Source organism: Ahaetulla prasina, chromosome 2, assembly GCF_028640845.1.
Source record: "Ahaetulla prasina isolate Xishuangbanna chromosome 2, ASM2864084v1, whole genome shotgun sequence".
NCBI lineage: Eukaryota > Metazoa > Chordata > Lepidosauria > Squamata > Colubridae > Ahaetulla > Ahaetulla prasina.
This window is the reverse complement of record NC_080540.1, coordinates 6,206,549-6,229,854: the sequence shown is the minus strand read 5'-3', so window position 1 is coordinate 6,229,854 and position 23,306 is coordinate 6,206,549. Positions and strand designations below refer to the sequence as shown.

The 23,306-nt window shown below is 47.0% G+C and overlaps 1 protein-coding gene across 1 annotated transcript in view; it reads right to left on the bottom strand.

Annotated features, from left to right (window-relative positions):
• Nucleotides 1-2,438: 2,438 nt before the first annotated feature.
• LOC131189531 (uncharacterized) overlaps nt 2,439-23,306 on the bottom strand; it is a 42,970-nt gene continuing 22,102 nt past the window's right edge. The window contains exons 8-12 of the mRNA XM_058165659.1: nt 16,226-16,371; nt 13,932-14,682; nt 11,797-11,872; nt 9,418-9,486; nt 2,439-4,804 (exon numbers count right to left, since the gene is read on the bottom strand). Of these exons, the coding sequence (XP_058021642.1) occupies nt 3,756-4,804; nt 9,418-9,486; nt 11,797-11,872; nt 13,932-14,682; nt 16,226-16,371 (2,091 nt within the window). The 3' untranslated portion in view covers nt 2,439-3,755. The remainder of the gene's footprint in view (nt 4,805-9,417; nt 9,487-11,796; nt 11,873-13,931; nt 14,683-16,225; nt 16,372-23,306) is intronic.

Here is a 23,306-nt window from a genome sequence, read left to right as displayed (position 1 = left end):
CCCACAAACTAAAATCTAACTCAGTCCTGCGCAATTAAATAGATATGTTTTAAGCTCGCGGCGGAAGGTCCGAAGGTCCGAAAGCTGTCGAAGTCCTGGGGGCAGTTCATTCCAGAGGGTGGGAGCCCCCACAGAGAAGGCCCTTCCCCTGGGCGTCGCCAGACGACATTGCCTCGCTGGCGGCACCCTGAGGAGTCCCTCTCTGTGAGGCGCACGGGTCGGTGAGAGGTATTCGGTAGCAGCAGGCGGTCCCGTAGATAACCCGGCCCTATGCCATGGGCGCTTTAAAGGTGGTCACCAAAACCTTGAAGCGCACCGGAAGGCCACAGGCAGCCAGTGCAGTCTGCGCAGGATGGGTGTTATCACGGGAGCCACGAGGGCTCCATCTATCACCAGCGCAGCCGCATTCTGGACTAACTGCAGCCTCCGGATGCCCTTCAAGGAGCCCCATGTAGAGCATTGCAGTAATCCAGGCGAGGCGTCACGAGTGCGTGGGTGACCGTGCATAGGGCATCCCGGTCCAGAAAGGCGCAACTGGCGTACCAGGCGAACCTGGTAGAACGCTCTCCTGGAGCGGCCGTCAAATGATCTTCTAGAGACAGCCGTTCATCCAGGAGGGCGCCTAAGTTGCGAACCCTCTCCATCGGGGCCACTGACTCGCCACCGATGGTCAGCGCGGTTAGCTGACTGTGCGGGATGCCGGCATCCACAGCCACTCTGTCTTGGAGGATTGAGCTTGAGCCTGTTTCTCCCCATCCAGACCCGTCGGCCTCCAGACACGGGACAGCACTTGATAACCGTTGGGGTGGTCCGGTGTGAAAAATACAGCTGGGTGTCATCCGCATACAGCTGGTACTTCACACGAAACCACTGATGATCTCACCCAGCGGCTTCATGTAGATGTTAAACAGTAGGCGAGAGGATCGACCCTGCGGCACCCCACAAGTGAGGCGCCTCGGGGCCGACCTCTGCCCCTGTCAACACCGACTGCGACGGTCGGAGAGATAGGAGGAGAACCACCGATAAGCGGTGCCTCCACTCCCAATCCCTCCAACCGCGCAGCAGGATACCATAGTCGATGGTATCGAAAGCCGCTGAGAGGTCTAATAGGACCAGGGCAGAGGAACAACCCCTATCCTGGCCCTCCAGAGATCATCCACCAACGCGACCAAAGCCGTCTCCGTGCTGTAACCGGGCGGAAACCGGACTGGAGCAGGTCTAGATAGACAGTTTCATCCAGGTGTAAGGAAACTGATATGCCACCATACTCTCTACAACCTTAGCGCGGCGGGTTGGAGACAGACGATAATTACCTAAAACAGCGGGTCAGGAAGGCTTCTTGAGGAGGGCCTCACCACCGCCTCTTTCAAGGCGGCGGAAGACACCCTCCACCAAAGAAGCGATCGTAATCGCCTGGAGCCAGCCTCGTGTCACCTCCCGAGTGGCCAGCACCAGCCAGGAGGGCACGGGTCCAGTAAACACGTGGTGGCATTCAGCCTACCCAACAACCTGTCCATGTCCTCGGAGCCACAGGGTCAAACTCATCCCAAACAATATCGCCAAGACCACCCTCGAGCATCTCACCCGCGTCACGCAATCTTGGTCCAGACCATCCCGAAGCTGAGCGATTTTATCGTATAGATAACCGTTAAACTCCTCAGCACGTCCCTGCAGCGGGTCATCCGCTCCCCTGATGTAGGAGGGAGCGAGTCACCCGGAACAGGGCGGCTGGGCGGTTATCTGCCGATGCAATGAGGGAGGCGTAGCTCGCCTCGCTTCCCTCAATGCCACTAGGTAAGTCCTAGTATAGGACTTCACTAGTGTCGATCAGCTTCGAGCGGCTGAACCTCCAGGAACTCTCTAGGCGTCTTCTCCGGCGCTTCATCCCTCTCAGCTCCTCGGAGAACCAAGGGCGGTTGGGACCTGCGCCGGGTCAGAGGCAAAGGCACGACACGGTCTAAGGCCCCGCGCGGCCCGTTCCCAGGCCGCAACAAGTTCCTCAACCGAGCCGTGAGCCAGACCCTCAGGAAATGGCCCAAGCTCCGTCCGGAACCCATCCGGGTCCATCAGGCGCCTGGGGCCGGAACCCAACCGTATCGGCTCCGTCTCCCTGCGGTGGTGAATGGCGGTCAGAAAGTCTAGGCGAAGAAGAGAGTGATCTGACCATGACAAAGGTTCAGTGACTATTTCCTTTAAGTCCAGATCTCTCAGCCACTGACCAGAGAGAAAAATCAGGTCCAGAGTGCCACCCCCAATGTGAGTAGGGCCATCAACTACTTGGGTCAGGTCCAAGGCCGTCATGGAAGCCATGAACTCCCGAGCTGCCGTCGATGACGAGCCGGAAAAAACCTTTTTTTCCTCTGGCGATCCCAGCTGAGTTGCCTGATCATCACAGGCTTTTAAAAGCATTTTTTACAACCTCTTCGTTGGAAGCGGTTGTAGAAAAAATGCTTTTAAAAGTAAAAAAAAAAAGTTGGCCACACTCACCCAATCACATTACACCCCCCCCAAGCCACACCCACAGAACCGGTAGTAACAAATTTTACATTTCATCCCTGCCCATAGCATTTCAGACAGATGGTTATCCAACATTTTCTTAAAATATTCCAGTGTTGGAGCATTCACAACTTCTGGAGGAGACAAGTTGTTCCACTGATTAATTGTTCTAACTGTCAGGAAATTTCTCCTTAGTTCTAAGTTGCTTCTCTCCCTGATTAGTTTCCATCTGTTGCTTCTTGTCCTGCCCTCAGATGCTTCGGAGAATAGTTTGACTCCCTCTTCTTTGTGGCAGCCCCTGAGATATTGGAAGACTGCTATCATGTCTCACCTAGTCCTTCTTTTTATTAAACTAGACATACCCTGTTCCGGCAACCGTTCTTGATATGTTTTATCCTTGAGTCCCCTAATCATCTTGGTTGCTCTTCTCTGCACTCTTTCTAGAGTCTCCACATCTTTTTTACATCGTGACAACCAAAAACTGAATGCAATATTCCAACTGTGGCCTTACCAAGTGGTATTAACATTTTAAAAATTTAACATTTCCAAGGCTGTCTAGATTCTAGAAAATGTATCTTAATAAGCAGTAATTTTCTGAATCAATTAAATTTAAAGTCCTGAATTAAAAAGGAATTCTGTGTCAGGAAATGTCCTAAGCAAATGATCAAGCAAATGTCCTAAGCAAATAATCAAGTTTAAATCCTTCCCAAATCCTTCCCAAACCTTCCCAAACTTTTTTTTTTGGAAGCTTTGAAAAAACCCTGCCTGATTGATGAAAGAATGTATATAATACTGACAACATTCTTTTAATTTCAAATTACCATAAGTACACTTATCTACAGTTCGTCAAATCTTGTATGGAATCTCTGATGATTGTTCTCTCGTTTTGGTTACTTCCAGATATTTCCATCTGTGCACAACGAAGTTTCTCATATTTTCTTAATCATACATGTCAGTTGAGTTTGCCTGTGGAGATTCTCAGTCATCCAGCTCATGGTTGTCGCAAAGGTGCTTTTTCAAAAAGCAAGTTTTTCCTTGAAGACGTTTCGCTTCTCATCCAAGAAGCTTCTTCAGTTCTGACCAAATGGTGGAAGATGGAAGGATTTATATTCCTTGAAGTCATCTGGTCACTAGCGCTCTTTCTGAGAGTTGTTGAGGCCACTTGGAGGTTTATTTGTGCCCTGAATAGTGCAAATTGGTGTGGAAGTCCTGAAAGGACTATGATAAGACTTGTGTTCTCAGTTGAGTTACCTCTCATACTAAGAACATTGATAGGGTCTCTCTCCGGTATGAGTTCTTTGATGGCTCTTCAGATTTCCTGCTTGCCGAAAACACTTCCCGCACTGTGAACATTCGTAGGGTTTCTCTCCGGTGTGAATCATCTGATGCCTCTTCAAGTTAATTCCCGTACTGAAGCACTTCCCACACTGTGAACATTCATAGGGTTTCTCTCCAGTGTGAAATCTTTGGTGGGTCTTCAGATATCCTGACTGACTGAAGTATTTATCGCAGTGAGAACATTTGTAAGGTTTCTCTCCGGTGTGAAACCTTTGGTGGGTCTTCAAATATCCTGCCTGCCTGAAATATTTTCCACACTGGGAACATTTGTAAGGTTTCTCTCCGGTGTGAAATCTTTGGTGGGTCTTCAGACATCCAGCCTGGCTGAAGCACTTCCCGCACTGGAAACATTCGTACGGCTTTTCTCCGGTGTGACTTCTCTGGTGTAATTTCAGGTTTCTTCTTGTACTTAAGCGCTTCCCACACTGAGAGCATTCGTACTGTCTATTTTCTGTCGGGCCTGTCAGAATTCTCCTCGGCGAGTCTGCGCGAGTCACGTTTTCCTCATCTTCAGGAGACGGGCGAAGTTCTTCATTCTGATAGCGACTTTCTTTCCCACGTTCAAAGAATGTGTGCGTTTTCTCACTTATTTTGGCTTCCTCCAGCAGCCTAACAGAGGAATTAGGCTGGGTGTTCTCTTCTGAATTGGGACGTGCTTCATAATCCTCGCTGGAATGGAGCACGTCGCGTTCTACTCTATAGCGGTACCTTCTACCGTATTTGGAGAACACGGGCATTTCTTCCTTACTGGACTTACTGGTATTTTGGATAAGGGATTCCATACTTTCATTCTTTCTCCCCTCTCTTTCTGTTCTCTCCTGGTTTTCAGACCCGGCTCCTTCCCCCTGCATTTCTGCAATCTCTTCCTTATTCCTGTAGTTTATCTGTGGAGTTATTCTGTATTTTTCCTCCAATGCATTTTGTCCATAATACAAATTCTCTTCGTTAACCTCAGACTCTCTTACATCATCTGCAGAGAAAGAAAGAGGAATTTTAACCAGTCCTGACTCCTTTACTTTTTCTTTCAGTATCTGGTTTCTCCTGCAACATCCATGAGCTCAGGTAGCACAATGGTTAAAGTGTAGGATAGGTAGACCTCAGCCTACGGCCCTAATTGAGCCCAACAGTTCTGTTGCTTAGTGAAAGATTTGTTAAGTGAGTTTTGGCCCATTTTACATCCTTCCTTGCTGCAGTTGTTAAGTGAATCACTGCAGTCAGTGGTGGGCTTCAGATCCTTTAGCAATGGGTTCGCTGCCCTGTTGCTGGGTGGGCGTGGCCATGGTGGCCCAATCGGCCACCTGCACCATGGGCGGGGGCACTTTTCCCCCTCCCCAGGCTCCAGAGGCTTTCCTTGAGCCTCCAGGAGGGCGAAAACAACTTCCCCTGGAGTCCAGAGGCCCTCCGGAGGCCAGTAACAGACCCGTTTCCAGATTTCCGGAACCTCCGGTAGGCCCACTTTTTGCCCTCCCAGACCCTCTGTGCGGCCCGCGCACTTACCTAGAATGATGAATGGGCCGCGTGGAGACTCCTGGGAGGAGAGGGGAGGGGTGGGTGTGGCCAGCTAGGGGTGGCATTTGGGGTTCGCTGAACCCCGGTGATCCTTGGCTAGAGATCACCCGAACCCTGCTGAACCCCCAGGAGCCCACCCCTGACTGCAGTCGTTAAGTTAATAACACAATTGTTAAGTGAATCTACCTGTCAGCCTCCGCTTTAATTAAGTGCATTTCTCCTACTAGATTGTTTTACTGTTTATGACTTTGTTAAAAGTTTGCTCGACTGAGTGTCTTACATGATTAATACAGGAGGGGGGAGGTTTTTACTGTTCCCAGCGTTCGGCTGACATTGCATGTGTGGGAGATGGAGATACAGTTCATTTGAACTGTTTTGAACTTGGCAACCGTCTCCAGGAGAGCTTTTTACCAGGTCCGCCTGGTCCGCCAGTTGCGCCCCTTTCTAGACCGGGATGCCTTATGCACGGTCACTCACGCTCTTGTCACTTCTCGCCTGGACTACAGTAACGCTCTCTACATGGGGCTCCCCTTGAGGTGCACCTGGAGACTTCAGTTAGTTCAGAATGCAGCCGCGCGGGTGATAGAGGGAGCCCCTCGTGGCTCCCATATAACACCAATCCTGCGCAGGCTGCACTGGCTACCTGTGGTTTTCCGAGTGCACTTCAAGGTGTTGGTTACCACCTTTAAAGCGCTCCATGGCATAGGACCGGGATATCTTCGGGACCGCCTTCTGTTACCACATGCCTCCCACCGGTCGGTACGCTCCCATAGAGAGGGCCTCCTCAGAGTGCCGTCAGCCAAACAGTGTAGGCTGGCGACCCCCAGGGGGAGAGCCTTCTCTGTGGCGGCACCTACCCTCTGGAATGAGCTTCCCCCAGGACTTCGACAACTTCCTGACCTCCGGACCTTTTGCCGCGAGCTTAAAACATATCTATTCTTCCGAGCAGGACTGGCTTAATAGGGTTTTTAAACATGGATTTTATTGGGGTTTATTTTATATTTTGTATTGTATTTTAAATTTAGGCTTTATTGAATAAGTTTTTTTAAATAGTGTTTTTATTGAAATGTATTGTATTATTTTATCTGCCTGCCGCCCTGAGTCCTTCGGGAGAAGGGCGGTATAAAAATTAAATTATTATTATTATTTATTATTATTATTTTGGCGCGTGAATGTAACGGCAGCTGCCTGCCCCACATTCCATTCAGATGATTGACAGAGAGAGAATATCGGAAGTGAAACTACACGTGGCCAAGGAGGAAGACGACATTGGATCATTACTGTATGACCTCTAGGAGGGGGAGGGATCAGGAGACAATATGACTCTGTGGTTTTGATTTACTTCCAGTTCTGGCTTTGCCTGTCCTGCATTTCAGACTTATTTAGTAAAAATTACCAATTTCTTCAAAATGATGGAGTTGGGTCTTTATTTTCTTAAGTACTGATCTAAGGCTAGTTGACACTGCCTTCCCCATAGAGTTTGCTGATAAGAAGGTCGCCAAAGGTGATCACAACCATGGGACCCTTCAACTTGTGTCATAAACACAAGTCAGTTGCCAAGCTTCCAAATTTTGATCGCATGACTGTCGCCTGTTACAATGTGGGAAAAACCAATCCTGACAGGGTTCAAGGTTTACTTGGCCTTCCTCATCCTTCCGAGGTCTGTAAAATGAGGACCCAGATTGTTGGGGGCAATATGGAAATAATGCTTCTACCTTGTAAACCACCCAGAGAATGCTGCAAAGAATAAAAATCCAGATAATAAAGGCTAGAAACCAGGGGTGAAATCTAAAAATTTTCCCTACCGGTTCTGTGGGCGTGGTTAATTGGTTAGTGTGGCTTGGTAGTCAGATGACTGGGTGGGCATAGCCAATAACAATAAATAATAAAAATAATAAACCAAAAACCAATAAAATGGTACCAAAAACCAAGGCTTGCTTTAGTCTAACAGAGCCATACCGGTCTACTTGCCTTTTTGGGGAGCGCACCGGTCTACCTTCTTTAAAAATAGAGGCACCGGTCTACTAATTGCCTTTTTTTGGGAATGCACCGGTCCACCTTCTTTAAAAATAGAGACACTGGTCTCCTAGCCGCCTACAGCGCTGATCAGCTGTAGTGCGGCCCTTTGAAGTGCCGCGGCAGTCATTTAAGGCTGTTTGCAGCTATATCACCACCGAGAGCTTCAGGGACAGAGATGAGGAACAGCGAGGTGTGGGCTGTGGGGCGGGGCAGGGATTTTTGCTACCGGTTCCCATCGCTACCGGATCGCGTGATCCGGTCCGAACCAGGAGCATTCCATTACCGTGGCATTCCAAAGATGTATTACGGACAGCTCTCAGCTTACAGCCGTTTGCTTGGTGACCATTTAAAGTTACAAAGTCACTAAACAAAGCGACTTACAACTGTCCTCACATTCGCCACCATCACCAGTCACCCGATCAAAATTCAGATTCTCAGCAACTTGGCAATGTGTTTACAAAGGTTGCAGCATCCTTGAATCACGTGATCACCGTTTGCGTCCTTCCCACCTGGCTTCTGACAAGCAACGTCAACGAGAGAAGCCAAGAGTCATTTAACAAACATATAATTCACCTAATGGCTGCGGTAATTCGCTTTCCAACAGTGGCCAAAAACCCTGATTGTAAAATCCGGCATGACTCGCTAAAAACAACCGCCTTACTTCAAAACAGAAATTCTCATCCCAGCTGAGGTCGCACGTTGAGGACTTCCTGTATTACAATAAAGACTGATTTTCGTGGGTCCTTCAAGGTCAGGAGGGGCAGCTTAAACCTGACTATAAGAAGAGGCAGGAGGGAGGAGAAAGGAAGGGGTAACTTCACGAGTAATTGGAAATCAGCATTCTGACCTACGGTTGATGTAGCTTCTTTCTTAATGTTTGCTCAGCATTTGTTCCTTATTTCCGGGTGGCGCCGTGGTTAGAATGCGGTATTGCAGGCTGACTCTACCCACTGCCAGCAGTTCGATGCTGACCGGCTCAAAGTTGACTCAGCCTTCCGCCCTTCCGAGGTTGGTAAAATGAGGACCCAGACTGTTGGCTGACTCTGTAAACCGCTTAGAACGGGCTATAAAGCACTATGAAGTGGTATATAAGTTTAAGGGCTAGTCCAGGGGTCGGCAACCTTAAACACTCAAAGAGCCACAAAGATCCTAACCAGAAGTTCCCATTCAATTCTAGAGCCAACTGGAAGTCCGGTTCCCCCACAGTCTCCTCCTAGCACAATGTCGTGTCCCATTCCTCTGCTGACGAACGGGTCAGGGAAATCCGAATCAGGCGTGCCTCTGCAGCTCTGCCAAAGTCCTAGCAAAGTTCTCAAGGCAGGCAGGAGACCAGAAAGTGACTTCAGCAAGATATGTTTAGACTTTGCCTGACTCAGAGAATGCCAGAAAGCAGATCCTTTATATAGGCCATGGGGTGTGGCTCCATGACTCAGCACTTATCCGGGCCTGCCCCTCCCTTCCTTCTATCAATTCTTCTGAAGCGAGTGTCACTCCAGTCTGCAGCTGTTGGTAATTGACCTCCCTCAGGCTCACATGCTGTGGGGGAGGGGGAGGGGTCTAGTTGCTCCGTTTGCCTGGGCATGGAGCCAGAGCTGGGGGCTGGAGGTACTTCTTCCTCCTCAGCCTGTCTGGGCATGGAGCCAGGGCTGAGGCCGGGAGGCATACTAGGACATTCCTCAGCGTTCGGAAGTAGATAAGAAGACCCCGGCTGCGGTGAAAGCGGGCGAGACACAACACACAGTATCCTTTTTCCTCTACCTGTCCTAACCAAAAGCCTATCAATTGTGGAGCCTACCAGCAACAGGGAGCCACAGCAGAGGGATGAAAGAGCCGTGGGTTGCTGAGCCCTGGCCTAGTCAGTGCGATTGCTATTTCAGTTGCTAGGAATGGATTAAAACTGGATTCAAATGGATTCAAACTCAAACATCTTGCTTTGCCAGAGATAAGGATGGTGGATATGAACTCCGAAAAATCAGCTTTTTTTTTTTCTTATTCTGCAAGTAGCCAATCACATTGGCCGATTTTTATATGTAGGACTTGAAGAACCTTCCTTACCCGAAAAATCTAGGTTTCCACCCTGCTCCTGGTCTGTTGGGAGGGCTGGCTCAGTCCCCGCTTCGTGGTCTGCACAGAAAAGAAGAAAGGATTGAGGAATAACAGCATAACAGAGTTGGAAGGGACCTTAGAGGTCATCTAGTCTAACCCCCTGCTCAAGCAGGAGACCCTATACCTGTGATGGTGAACCTATGGCACTGATATAGCCATATCAGTGGGCATGCGAGCTCAGCTCCAGCGTGCATGCGCACCCTGGCCAGCTGATTTTCGGGCCTTCTAGACCCATCAGAAGTAGGGAAACAGGCTGTTTCCTGCCTTCGGAGGGCCTGGGTTGTAGTGCTTCTCTAGGAGTCTCTGGAGGCTGGGGAACAGCAAAAAAACATCACTTCCTGTCCAACCAGAAGTTGGTAAGTGGACTGTTTCTGGCCTCCGGAGTGGGGTGGGGTGAAGAAGGCTGTTTTCGCCCTCCCCAGACTCATAGAGAGGCTCTGGAGCCAGGTGAGAGAGAAAAATGAGCCTACCGGGCCATCGCATGCCAGGAGCAGGGGGGATGTATAGAATTATGGGTGTGAGCGCGTGCGCGACTCCCCCGTCCCCCCCACTGGCATGTGAAAAAGGTTAACCATCACTGCCCTGTACCATTTCAGACAGGTGGCTGTCCAGTCTCTTCTTAAAAGCCTCCAGTGACGGAGCAGCCCACAACTTCTGAAGGCAAGCCATTTGTCGTGTCCCACTCCTCCGCTGACGACCGGGTCAGGGAAATCCGAATCAGGCATGCCTCTGCAGCTCTGCCAAAGTCCTAGCAAAGTTCTCAAGGCAGGCAGGAGACCAGAAAGTGACTTCAGCAAGATATGTTAGACTTTGCCTGACTCAGAGAATGCCAGAAAGCAGATCCTTTATATAGGCCATGGGGTGTGGCTCCATGACTCAGCACTTATCCAGGCCTGCCCCTCCCTTCCTTCTGTCGCCGCCGCCTATCAATTCTCCTGAAGCGAGGGTCACTCCAGTCTGCAGCTGTTGGTAATTGACCTTCCTCAGGCTCACATGCTGTAGGGGAGGGGGAAGGGTCTAGTTGCTCCGTTTGCCTGGGCATGGAGCCAGGGCTGGGGGCTGGAGGCGCTTCTTCTTCCTCAGCCTGTCTGGGCATGGAGCCAGGGCTGGGGCCGGGAGGCATGCTAGGACATTCCTCAGCGTTCGGAAGCAGATAAGAGGGCCCCAGCTGCGGTGAAAGCGGACGAGGCACAACACCATTCCACTGGTTAATTGTTCTCGCTATCAGGAAATTTCCTTCTCCAAGGCATTAACGCAGCTCCAAGTTGCTTCCTGCAACATTTGTTAAGGGGAACCGCTTACAAGCACAAATTAATGGCCCTGAAATTTGAGCTTTCATTTCAAAGGATCCGGTAGATCTCTAAACAATAATTTGTGTCTCACCAGATTGGCACTGCCTCTCTTAGATCTACAAATGGAGAAGATTTGAGAACTAAATCCCCATGATGCAGGGTGGGGGATGGGGGGAGAGACAAGGGGAGGGGGGGAGAGACAAGGTCCATCCCTTCTGATTTGCAGGGGCAGAAGAAAAGAAGGGTGGAAGGGCTTCATTTTTAGAGTTGCATACAAGATCAAAAGGTCGGTAGTTCAGCGGTTCGAATCCCTAATGCCACGTAATGGGAAGAGCTCCTGTTACTTGTCCCAGTTTCTGTTAACCTAGCAGCTCGAAAGCATGTAAAAAATGCAAGTAGTAAAATAGGAACCACCTCTGGTGGGAAGGTAACAGCGTTCCGTGCACCTTTGGCATTTAGTCATGCCGGCCACATGACCACGGAGACGTCTTCGGACAGCGCTGGCTCTTCGGCTTTGAAACGGAGATGAGCACCGCCCCCTAGAGTCGGGAACGACTAGCACATATGTGGGAGGGGAGCCTTTATCTTACAAGAGGAAATCAGCATTTCTTCATTCAGCACTTTCCTGAGAAGCAGAGTTGATTCCAATAAGAATGAGATCCTGGGATCTGCACCAAGCTCTTGATTTACAACTTGGCAATTTTGAGAAATGTAAACTTCTGCTGTCTGCGGAACTCTGGGAGTTGAAGTGCACATATTTTAAAGTTGTCAAATTTCTAAGACAGAGCAAGCACAAGGACAGAATTGAGGCATCCATTCCGATGCTCTGCAGGCTAAATTGCATTTACTCAAAATGCTTTTTTCTAGAAAGCTGACCCAAGTCATTTGATTCCACAGCCTAAGTATGTCACAAATGCAAACAGACAAAAAAGAAGGAGAGGAGAGGAAAGGAAAGGAACAGAAAAGAAAAGGAAAGGAATGGAAAAAGAAAAGGACAGGAATTTTTTCAGGAGAATTTTACCCTTCCCTATCTCACCATTTTCTGTCTTCATAGCTTCCAGAGGTTTTTCCTCCACGTGCAAGAAATCCATCCGCTCTTCCTTTAAGGAAGCCTGAAAAAAATGAGGATGCTGTAATTCAGAGTACAAGGATTCATTTTACACACACAAAAATAAAAAAATCTCAGCCGTTCTCTATTACACAAGCCCAATAACAATTAAGTTATGTAACTGTGGTGGGGTGGCCCCCATGTGATCCAACCATGTCACCCTGGAGGTACAAACTGGTTTTTCTGCAGGCATTTTGAAAAGTCTGCTGGATTGGGGTAGGCTATAAATTAGTGACTCTCAGAAGCTCTAAGACAGGCGGACTTCAACTCCTAGAATTCCTCAGCCAGCATGAATTATTGTAACTCAACTTAGAACCACAATTGAGTCCAACATTCATGTCGCTAAGTGAGAAATTTGTGAGGTGAGTTTTGCCCCATTTTACAACCGTCCTTGCCACATTCGTTAAGGGAATCATTTTTTAATTTTTTTTAATTTACATTTATATCCTGCCCTTCTCCGAAGACTCAGGGCGGCTTACAGTGTGTAAGGCAATAGTCTCATTCTATTTGTATATTTACAAAGTCAACTTATTGCCCCCCCAACAATCTGGGTCTTCATTTTACCTACCTTATAAAGGATGGAAGGCTGAGTCAACCTTGGGCCTGGTGGGACTAGAACCTGCAATAATTGCAGGCTGCTGTGTTTTAATAACAGGCTTCTTACAGCCTGAGCCACACCGCGGCTCATTGCAGTTGTTCAATGAGTAACACGGTTTGTTCAGTGAATCCGGCTTCCCCATTGACTTGGCTTGTCAGAAGGTCGCAAAAGGGGATCGATCACGTGACTCCAGGATACTGCCATCGTCATAAATGTGAATCAGTTCCCAAGCTTCTGAATTTTGATCGCATGACCCTGGGGACGCTGCAACGGTCGTAAGTGTGAAAAATAAGTCCCTTTTTTCAGTGCCATTGTAACTTCGGACGGTCACTAAACGAACTGTTGTAAGCCGAGGACTACCTTTCTATAGTACAAAAGGCAGTAAGTTGACAACTAAAAATGGGGCATGCCTATACAGTAGCCACCTCCATAAGGTTCCTTAATACAGGGGTTTCCAACCTTGGCAACTTACCCTGGAAATATGTTAAGTATAAAAATTAAAAGAGTTAAATAAAAAATAGAATGAAAGCAGTGGTGGGATTCAGCCAGTTCGCACCACTTCGGGAGAACCGGTTGTTAACTTTCTGAGCAGTTTGGCAAACTGGTTGTTGGAAGAATTAATTAGGGCAGAGAACCGGTTGTTAAATTACTTGAGTTAAATTACTCAAGGGGTCCTTGAGTGGCGCAGACTGCTAAAACAGTCTGTTATTAACAACAGCTGCCTGCAATTATTGCAGGTTCAAGTCCCACCAGGCCCAAGGTTGACTCAGCCTTCCATCCTTTATAAGGTAGGTAAAATGAGGACCCAGATTGTTGGGGGCAATAAGTTGACTTTGTATATAATATACAAATAGGATGAAGACTATTGTTTAACATAGTGTAAGCCGCCCTGAGTCTTCGGAGAAGGGCGGGGTATAAATGTAAATAATAATAATAATAATAATAATAATAATAATAATAATAATAATAATAATAATAATAATAATAATAATAATAATAATAATAATGAATCCCACCACTGAATGAAAGGGAGTAAATATGAATAAGAATGAAGAAATTAGAAAACGAAGGGCGAAAATAGAAGCGATCTAATGAAATATGCCAAGAAATATTAGAAAAGGAATAAAAAACTGGGGTAAAAAAAAAAGAAACATTCTGGCTAAAATTGTAATTATGAAAAAAAAAATTATTTGAATATTTTGAAATGTTTATGATAAGAAAATGTTAATACTCTGTTCATGAATTGTGCGTGTGTGGGAAGGGGGGAAAATTAAAAAACAATAAAAACTTGTGTCAAGAACAACCTTGGCAACTTTAAGACTTGTGGACTTCAACTCCCAGAATTCCTCAGCCAGCTTTGCTGGCTGAGGTATTCTGGGAGTTGAAGTCCACAAGTCTTAAAGTTGCCAAGGTTGGAGACCCCTGCCTTAATAGAAACCCCCCGAATTAATTCTTAAAACTTCACCTGCCATGACCCTGATCTGATCTGTTCCTGACTCCGAAGGAAGTCCTCCACCAGGGCCACCGCCTGGGGACACGTGTCTGGCCTCCTGGCTTGAATCCAGCTCTGGAGATCAGGTGGGAGACTGGCCAGGAACTGCTCCAAGATCAGCAGCTCCAGGATCTGCTCCTTGGTGCGTCTCTCCGGCCTCAACCACCGGAGACACAGCTGGTGGAGCTGTCCGTAGAGCCTCCTGGGGTCTCCCACCTCCTGGCAGCAGAACTGCCGAAAATGCTGGCGTTGCATCTCCGTCCTCAAGGCTTCCCCTCGCAAGATGGCCGCCTTGACCTTCTCATAATCCTCTTGGTCTCTGGTGTCCAGGGTCCGGAAGGCCTCTTCCACTCCTCCGCTCAGAGCTGGCCGCAGACAGGCCGTCCATTCTCCTCTGGGCCACCGGCAGGCTGTGGCCACCTGTTCGAAGGAGGCCAGGAAGGCCTTGGGGTCTTCCCAGGGGGAAGCCTCTGACATCATCAGGGGGTTTTGTCCTCTTCCGGGCTGGAGGGTCCTGAGGAACTCCTGCCACTGGGCCTCCCAGCACTGTTGCCTCGCTTTGCGAGATTCCCCTTTGTTCTTGCGTGATGCTCCCCATCCCGGCGGCTTGATCCTGCCTTCCGACATAAGAGGGATGGTGGCTTTTCCAGATCCGTCTGGTCCCACTTCCAATCTGGGCTCTACCGAAACGCCCTCCTTCATTGCTTTCATTCCCGATGGAAGACTTCAGGGCAGACCTAAGAGAAAATAGAATATGCACAGTTGTCCATTTGCAATTTCATGGGATTTTAGTCTCTCAATCATTATATAGGTAGTCCTCATCTTATGACCGCAATTGAGCCCAAAATTTATGTAGCTGTGAGAAATTTGCGAAGTGAGTCCCATCCCCCACCCCCCCGTTTTTGCGGCTTTTATTGCCACGTTTGTTAAGCGAATCACTGCAGTTGTTAAAGTAGTCACACGGTTTTTAAGCGAATCTGGTTTCCCACTCGACTTGGCTTGTCACCAGGTCGTAAAAGGGGATCATATGTCCCTGGAACACTGTAACCGTCCTAAATAAGAGTCAGTCGTCAAAAATCTGAATGTAAATCACATGACCACAGGGATGTCTGAAATGGTCATAAGAGTGAAAAATAGAATAGAATAGAATTTTTAATTGGCCAAGTAAGATTGGACACACAAGGAATTTGTCCTGGTGCATACGCTCTCAGCGTACATAAAAGAAAAGATACGTTCATCAAGAATCATAAGGTACAACACTTAATGATAGTCATAGGGTACAAAAAAATGGTCATAAGTCACATTTTTCAGTGCTGTTGCGACTTCGGGCAGTCACTAAGTGAACTGTTGTAAGTCAAGGGCCATCTGTAGTTCTAGGGGTGACAGTGTTAGACAGGCACCACAGAGATCCAGGTTCTGATCCCTCTTCGATCACTGTAATAGCTCAGGCTGTTAGTAGCCTGTTATTAGAACACAGTAGCCTGCAATTACTGCAGGTTCAAGCCCGGCCCGAGGTTGACTCAGCCTTCCATCCTTTATAAGGTAGGTAAAATGAGGACCCAGATTGTTGGGGGGGCAATGAGTTGACTTTGTAAATATACAAATAGAATGAGACTATTGCCTTATACACTGTAAGCCGCCCTGAGTCTTCGGAGAAGGGCGGGATATAAATGTAAATCAATCAATAAATAAATAATAAAATAAACTGAAGATCCTTTAAGGAACTTGGCACTCAGCTGGTTCATAAATATGAATTGCATCTGAATTTTGATCAAATGATCATGGGGAGACTACAAAGGCCACAACAGTCAGAAGTCACTTTTGTTGTAACTTTGGAACCAGTCACTAAATGAACCGCTGCAAGTCAAGGACTACCTGTACTTTTGTTTCTTCCAGGAGGTCTCTCAACTCCCCAGCATATAACTGGGAAGTTGGACTAGAAGACCTCCGAGGTCCCTTCCAACTCTTTTATTATTATTATTATTATAACTCAGACTTCCCATCCAAGTCCAAACCCACCTGGGTCCTGCTTAGCTTTCCAACAGAACCACCCCACCCTCCACTCTCAGCCCGGAAAGCCCCCAGGGACAACCTGAGCAGGATTGTAAACCTGCCCCCCCCCACATCTTGGGAGAAGAAGAGCAGAGAGGCTCCAACCACTCCCCAACCCATCATCCCCACAGGCGATCGGACCGTGGCTTATGGGCAATCCCGCCCCCAGTCTCCAACCCGAACCTGTCTGGTGCCCAGCACTGACCCGCGGGCACCGGCTCAAGAGGGCTCCGGGATGTGCCTCCTTCTCCAGCCGCAGCCAACACCGAGCGATCGAGAAGCCGGCTTGGCCCTCCGGGCTTCCGAGCAGGCGGTTCAGGGCTGGGCGGGGAGGACGATCGCCGGCCGCCTCGGAAGTCTCCTGCCAGGGGGAAGAGCTGCGGGAAGCATCCGCTGCTCGGCTCCTCTCCGGGCGGATCGCGACGCTTCGCTTCGCCCTTGTTTTCCTCGGGTTCCGGGGCGGACGCGCTGAGGCTTTTTTTACTGCCGGGGTCTGGCTCGCCCCCTCCTGGGCACCGCCGGCCCTCCGCGCCGGCCCGTTGCGAAGCGAAGGAGCCGAGGAGGAAGCGGCCGGATGAGATCGGGTTGGATCAGGCGATCCCGCAGGTTGCTGGATCGCCGCGCGTTGCGCTCGGGAGTTGATCCGCGTTGAATGGGAGGAGCAAACTTTCCGTGTCCTTTATATATATTTATATTTGTTCTATACACTACTACACTACTAACCAGAGCATACAAAACATTTGCTAGACCAATTCTAGAATACAGCTCGCCTTTTACTATCTATCCTCCAAAGTTAAACAATATTCCATCTTCCTATTCCTTTATACCTCAAATATATCAAATAATACCCCTAAAATTACACATTTATATCCAAAATAAACCATTTACAAAAATTAACCGTAATCATATATAATAGAATTAAACATTCTCCCTCCCCTTCTTCTATCTTACACATTTTCCACCATCTATTCACCATTCAACTTAACATCTATTAATAAAGAATTCCCAATCTTTAATACATTAATGTAGAAATCTCGTGCTTTACAAACTGTATTGAGAAAATACTTTCTTCCTTTATAATTCGCTGTTAAACCAGCTGGAACCTCCCATCTAAAATATATCTGATGTTTCTTAAGCTCAACCACTAGAAAGGCAAATTCTTTTCTCTTTCTTAACATTTTAGGAGGAATTTCCTTCATCATTATTATATCTTGTCCTAATATTTGAAATTTATTTTTATAAAATGCTTGCAAAATTCCATACCTAATCTTCTTATTTGTAAAATAAATAACCACATCTCTCGGTAAACACTTCTGCCTTGCCAACCAAGAATTAACACGATAAATTTTTTCAATATTAACTTCAAAATCTTCTGGTTCCACTCCCTCTATCTGAGCAAAGGCCTGAATAAAAATCTCTTTCAAATTTTCCTCTTTACATTCTCTTAAACCCCTTACCCTTATAGCATATTCCATTAATTTATATTGTAATATAACCCTTTCTTCATCTGCCTTATCTACCTTAACCTGAATATCATCTATTTTATTTTCTAAATTCAAATTAATTTGAACTTCATCTATTTTCCTTTGCAAATCTAAATTAATTTGGTTAAGTTCATCCAGTCTTTCTTCTGTCTGAGTACTAGATAACAATAATGGGGTAATTGATTCCTTTAATTTTTTCATCTCCCTCCTCTGCTCTTCCACCATATCTTTAAAATCCAGTATTTCTTTCTCCATTTCATTAAATTTTTGATCTATTTCTGAAAGATGAGCCTCCATAAACTCCTGTAAAAAATTCCTTAGACTTTCTTTAATATCCTCTCTCAATTTCCGTACCTGAAGTGAAGAAATTTCCAATATTTTAGAAGTGGTTAAATCTCTTTGCTTAAAGGCCATTTTTAAACTAAGTAATAGCAAGAAGAAGAAAAAAAAGGGAAAAAAAGAAAAAAATAAATTTCAATAAGCTTTTCTTCTTAAACACTGTAAGAAAAAGATAATAAAAAAAGAGATTTTTAAAAAATCCATTTTAAAAAAAATATCTTGTTATATTCTTCTTAAAGATTCCACGCCAGCAATTGTAATAAGCATTTCCTTAGCTTTCGCTTAGCTTAGCTTTCACTTTCAATACACAAAACGCCATCTTTCATCATCTCCACTCTTTAATACGAATACCTTCTCTGTCAGGGAGTTAAAATAATCTTACAATCAAATGCCAGCACTCCTGTTTTCAGCTCTTTCCGTGTTAGCAATCCTTCAGTAATCCATTTCAGTCACGGAGATGGACGCTGCGTTTTGTTCTGCCATTTGCAGAAGCGTTCTGGATTCTGGAGCTTTTTTCGAGCTATAGAAGGAGCGTTCCCAACAAACCACCAGAAATCTTCCTGGGGCTTTCCTTGGGGGCTCTACTTCAGCCCGAATGCTCACCTCCCCCTCTTTGCCCGAGGGTAGAGATTTACAAGCTGCTGACAGCAGATTAACACTGTCTAAACAGCTCTACAGAATCACACAGAATTGGCGGTCTGAAATAGCCCGCCATTAATGAAGCGGAGCCACCGGAAGCCTCCCTCCAAATTTTTTTTACTACCGGTTCTGTGGACGTGGCTTGGTGGGCGTGGCAGGAGAAGGATACTGCAAAATCCCTATTCCCTCCCCACTCAGGGACCAAAAAGAAGTGGTATTTGCCGGTTCTCCGACCTACTCAAAATTTCCACTACCGGTTCTCTGAACTGCTCAAAATTTCTGCTACCGGTTCTCCAGAACCTGTCAGAACCTGCTGGATTTCACTGGTGCTCCATCACTGGAGGGTTTTTAAGATGAGATTGGATAGGCACTTGGTCTGCAATTCAGTAGTGGGTTGCTACTGGTTCACACTGGATTGGGCGAACCGTATAGTGGGTTTCAATTTTTTTTACTACTGGTTCTGTGGGTGTGGCTTGTTGGGTGTGGCATGACTTGCTGGGTGTGGCTTGGGCATAGCAGGGGGAAGGATCCTGTAAAATCTCCTGTCAACGTTCCAAAAAACCCCTCCTGCAGAAAAGACTCCGAAACCCAACATCTTTCAAAGTTCTTTTACTAGCATAGGTAAACTGGCACAGTTGGAGGAAAACCGAAACTAAGGATTCCGGTTAGTCTCTCAGTAATGCAACCCCCCAAATCTCCACCCTCATGGCCCCTCTGCCGGTCACATGCTCCAATCCTCAACCATCCCATGTCGAAACATCACTCCAGCCACTCCTTCTCCAGATGCGAACCCAGCCTGACCTTGACCGGCAGGAAAAAAATGTTTTGTCTAATCATCCCTTGCACTACCACCTGTTGTGACTCGTCCTCCCTTCTCTCCTTAGCCAGGCCCTCCCATGAACAAACAAGCCCGATAAACCTCACTCATACAGCGTGTGTTCCTTTGGCTCAGCCGTCCTACTCCTTCTGACCCCTCCCTTTCCCAAACAGCAGAAGACAATTCAAAGTGGGAGGATCCTCGCTTCTGGAGATCTGAGAGGCGACACCAGCAGAAGGAAGGGAGGGGCAGGCCTGGATAAATGCTGAGTCATGGAGCAACACCCCACAACCTATATAAAGGACCTGCTTGTGGCATTCCAACCTTGAGTCAAGCAAAGTCTTATTGAGTTTGCTGATACCGAACCCTATCGCTGAAGTCACAACTTGGACTCCTGCCTGCCCTGATAAACCTCGAAGGGACTTGGCAAGCTGCAGAGGTTTCGTTGCCAAGTTTGCCACGGACTTCCTTGACTCGTTCGTCGGAGTGGGGGGTGGGACACGACATCACCCTCCTCCCCTCCTTTCCCACAGAGGAGAATTGTGGCAGCGTATGGAAGCCTTCGGCCTAGTATGGCTTCCAAAGCTGACATCTCCATTCCCTCCCCACTCCAGGGGAAGGTTACTGCAAAATCCCCATTTCCTCCTGATCAGCTGGGACTCCAGAGGCAGAGAATAGATGGGGGCGGGGCCAGTCAGAATTTTTACTACCGGTTCTCTGAACTATTCAAAATTTCTGCTACCAGTTCTCCAGAACTGGTCAGAACCTGCTGAAACCCACCTCTGGCGAACCGGTAGCGGCTGCGGCAGGAGGCTCTGCCCACCCGTCGCACGCACAAGCACAAACAAACCGGTAGTGACGGGATTTGGAACCTGCTCCTGCTGCAATTGTACAGATAGTCCTTGACTTAGAACAGTTCTCTTAACGACTGTTCAAAGTTACAACTGCACGGAAAAAAGTGACTGTCCAACTTCTTTCACACTTACCTGGAAACCTAAGCTGTAATATATAAGCCGTCTCACCACTCTGACTCTTGATGGGAATTTGTTTCCAGTTCTTCTGTAATCTTCCGTTACCAGTCTCTGAATTGTTCCAGTCTACCTATATTAAGAGCTTTTCAACCCTGGCACCTTGAGGATGTGTGGACTTCAACTCCCAGAATTCCCAGGCTTCAACAACCAGGCTGGCTAGGGAATTCTGGGAGTTGAAGTCCACACTTCTTTAGGTTCCAAGGTTGTGAAACGGGTGCCAAGTCGTTGCAACACCCATTTTGAGCACTGAGTAGCACAAAGCGTTCTGATCTTAATCATTCTTCAGAGCTGAAGCTCAGAGTTGAAAACAGCCTGCCTGTGAATGAGCTGGGCAGCATCTCAGCCAAGCAGAATAATGACGATTTCCCATAATTTGAAAACACCGATTGAAAGGTTGAATATGAAAATAGCCAATCCCGGTTCAAAAACTGGGAGAGATCAGAATGTTTTGTACTACCCAATTAACAAAACGGGTGTTGCAAGAACTTGGTGAGTCAACAAGGACAAATCTCTTGTGTGAGGATCTGAGTTTGCCAAAAGTTGGGTCTGAATCTTTTCCACAGAGCTACAGCAAGAATCCATATCCCAGAAGACTAGCTAAGAAATTAGACTGGCCACCAAAAAGATGCTTCAAGTTGTCTAAGCACTGCCTTGACTATGCATTAGCCTCCGAAGAAATTATAAAAAAAACTTTTGAGATGATTTAAGGCTGTGATTTTTAAGGTTGTTTTGTTCATACAATACAACCTTGTGAGCCGAACCGTGATTTACTGAATTAACCCTGTTGCTAATGAATTCTTGGTTTCTCAAGTAATCTAACTGAAACAGAACAGAGCCAACGCCATGCTAGAATGGCATTTGACAAAGTAGACCACAACCTACTACTTGATCAGATAGTCCTCTTCCCAGAATTCCTCTCCCAGCTCCATCCGGGGAATGCTGGGACCTCGTCCTGTTTCAGGACCAGTTGAGTGTTGGCCCTCCCTCTTTGGTTGGTATTCTCAAGAGCAGCTTTTCTCAATCTCTGTTACTTTTAAGATGCATGGACTATGCTGCTGGCTGAGGAATTCTGGGAGTTGAAGTCTACACATCCTCAAGGTGCCAGGGTTGAAAAGCTCTTAATATAGGTAGACTGGAACAATTGAAGTCGAAGTCTGCCAAGGTTGAGGGACGCTGATCCAGAATAGGTGAGGTCTCAGTACCCGAGTCTCATTCCACGTTCACTTTTCAGACTTAAAGTGAAAAACCAACTTTTACTCCAACTTTTGTCTATTTTTTGCTTGGTCTCCCAAAGAATTGTTTTAAACACATACGGTACATTATGTTTATTAATCTTGATTCTGTACCCAGGGGTGTCAAACTCAATTTCATTGAGGGCTGCACAGCAGTGGTGGGTTTCAAATTTTTTTACTACCTGTTCTGTGGGTGTGGCTTGGTGGGCGTGGCATGGCTCGGTGGGCGTGGCTTGGTGGGCATGTCAGGGGAAGGATATTGTAAAATCTCCATTCACACCCCACTCCAGGGGAAGGATACTGCAAAATTCCCATTTCCTCCCGATCAGCTGGGACTTGGGAAGCAGAGATTAGATGGGGCGGGGCCAGTGGTGGGATTCATGTAATTTAACAACTGGTTCTCTGCCCTAATGATTTCTTCCAACAACCAGTTTGCCAAACTGCTCAGAAAGTTAACAACCGGTTCTCCCGAAGTGGTGCGAACTGGCTGAATCTCACCACTGGGCGGGGCCAGTCAGAATTTTTACTACCAGTTCTCCGAACTACTCAAAATTTCCACTACCGGTTCTCCAGAACTGGTCAGAACCTGCTGAAAGCCACCTATGTTGCATAGGGTTGTGTTTGACCTCTGGGGTCCAGGATGGGCATGGCCAGCTCAACGTCACTTGTATTGGGGGCGCCTGTGGTGGTCCAAGGGTTCTGCTGAGCTCCGTTTTCACTGGCAGATGCAACGTGGGTGGGCCCTTCGCTGTTTCCAGGCCGGCCCTGTGGGACAGATCTAAGTACCCCGCAGGCTGGATCTGGACCCCGGGCCTTGAGTTTGACACCCCTGTATTAGCCCTATTGGCTCATTTATGAACTGGGAAGAGTTGAAGAACTGTGTGCATTCAGTCGGTACAAAAAAGCTTTCAAGATCAAATTTTGGTCGGTCACTGAGACCAGAGATCTACTCTTCCAAGCTTTCGGACTCACGCTGGAGCCGATCTTCAAGGAATTTCTCTGTACTGAAATATGTGCTTCGGGCTATTCTACGAGTTGTGTTTATGTGGTGCCTTTATGTGGAAAGAGAGAAATTCCCTAAAGACAGGCTCCAGCATGAGTCCAAAAGATCAGAAGAATAAATCCCTGGTCCTAGTGACTGACCGTGTGATGTGATGTGATCTCACATCATTATCCTGGGACATGTGTATTTGCCTTTATTCATAAAAGAAGTTCTCTTTTGAGTCAGTGTCTATGGAGAGTCACATTCAGGTCATGGTTGTCCCAAAGATGCTTTTTCCAAAAGGCAACTGGACATTCTTGGGGGTTTTTTCTTAGAAAATGTTTCACTTCTCATCCAAGAAGTTTCTTTGGTTCAGAGAAAGAAAGAAAAAAACCAAGAAAAACTCGTTGCTTTTGGAAAAAGCACCTTCAGGACATTTGAGTCAGTTTTTGAAGATCCCCCCAGGTAACTTACGAGTAGAGAAAACCACGTAAAATTTGGCCTGCTCTGTGGGAAATGCTTCAGTGAAGGAGGAACCTTGAATATTCATCTGAAAATTCATGTTGGAAAAAAATGTATGTTTGCTTCCTGAGAAAAAGTTACCATAAGAAGTTTAATAAACCATGAAAGAATTTACACTGGGGAGATATTATATGAATGTTATCAGGATGCAAATGCTTCAGGCTGAAGACAATTTTAAATGCCCATTACAAATCTCATCCTGGAGAGAAGTCACATAATACAATACAAATATTGTTAACTTACAACTGAA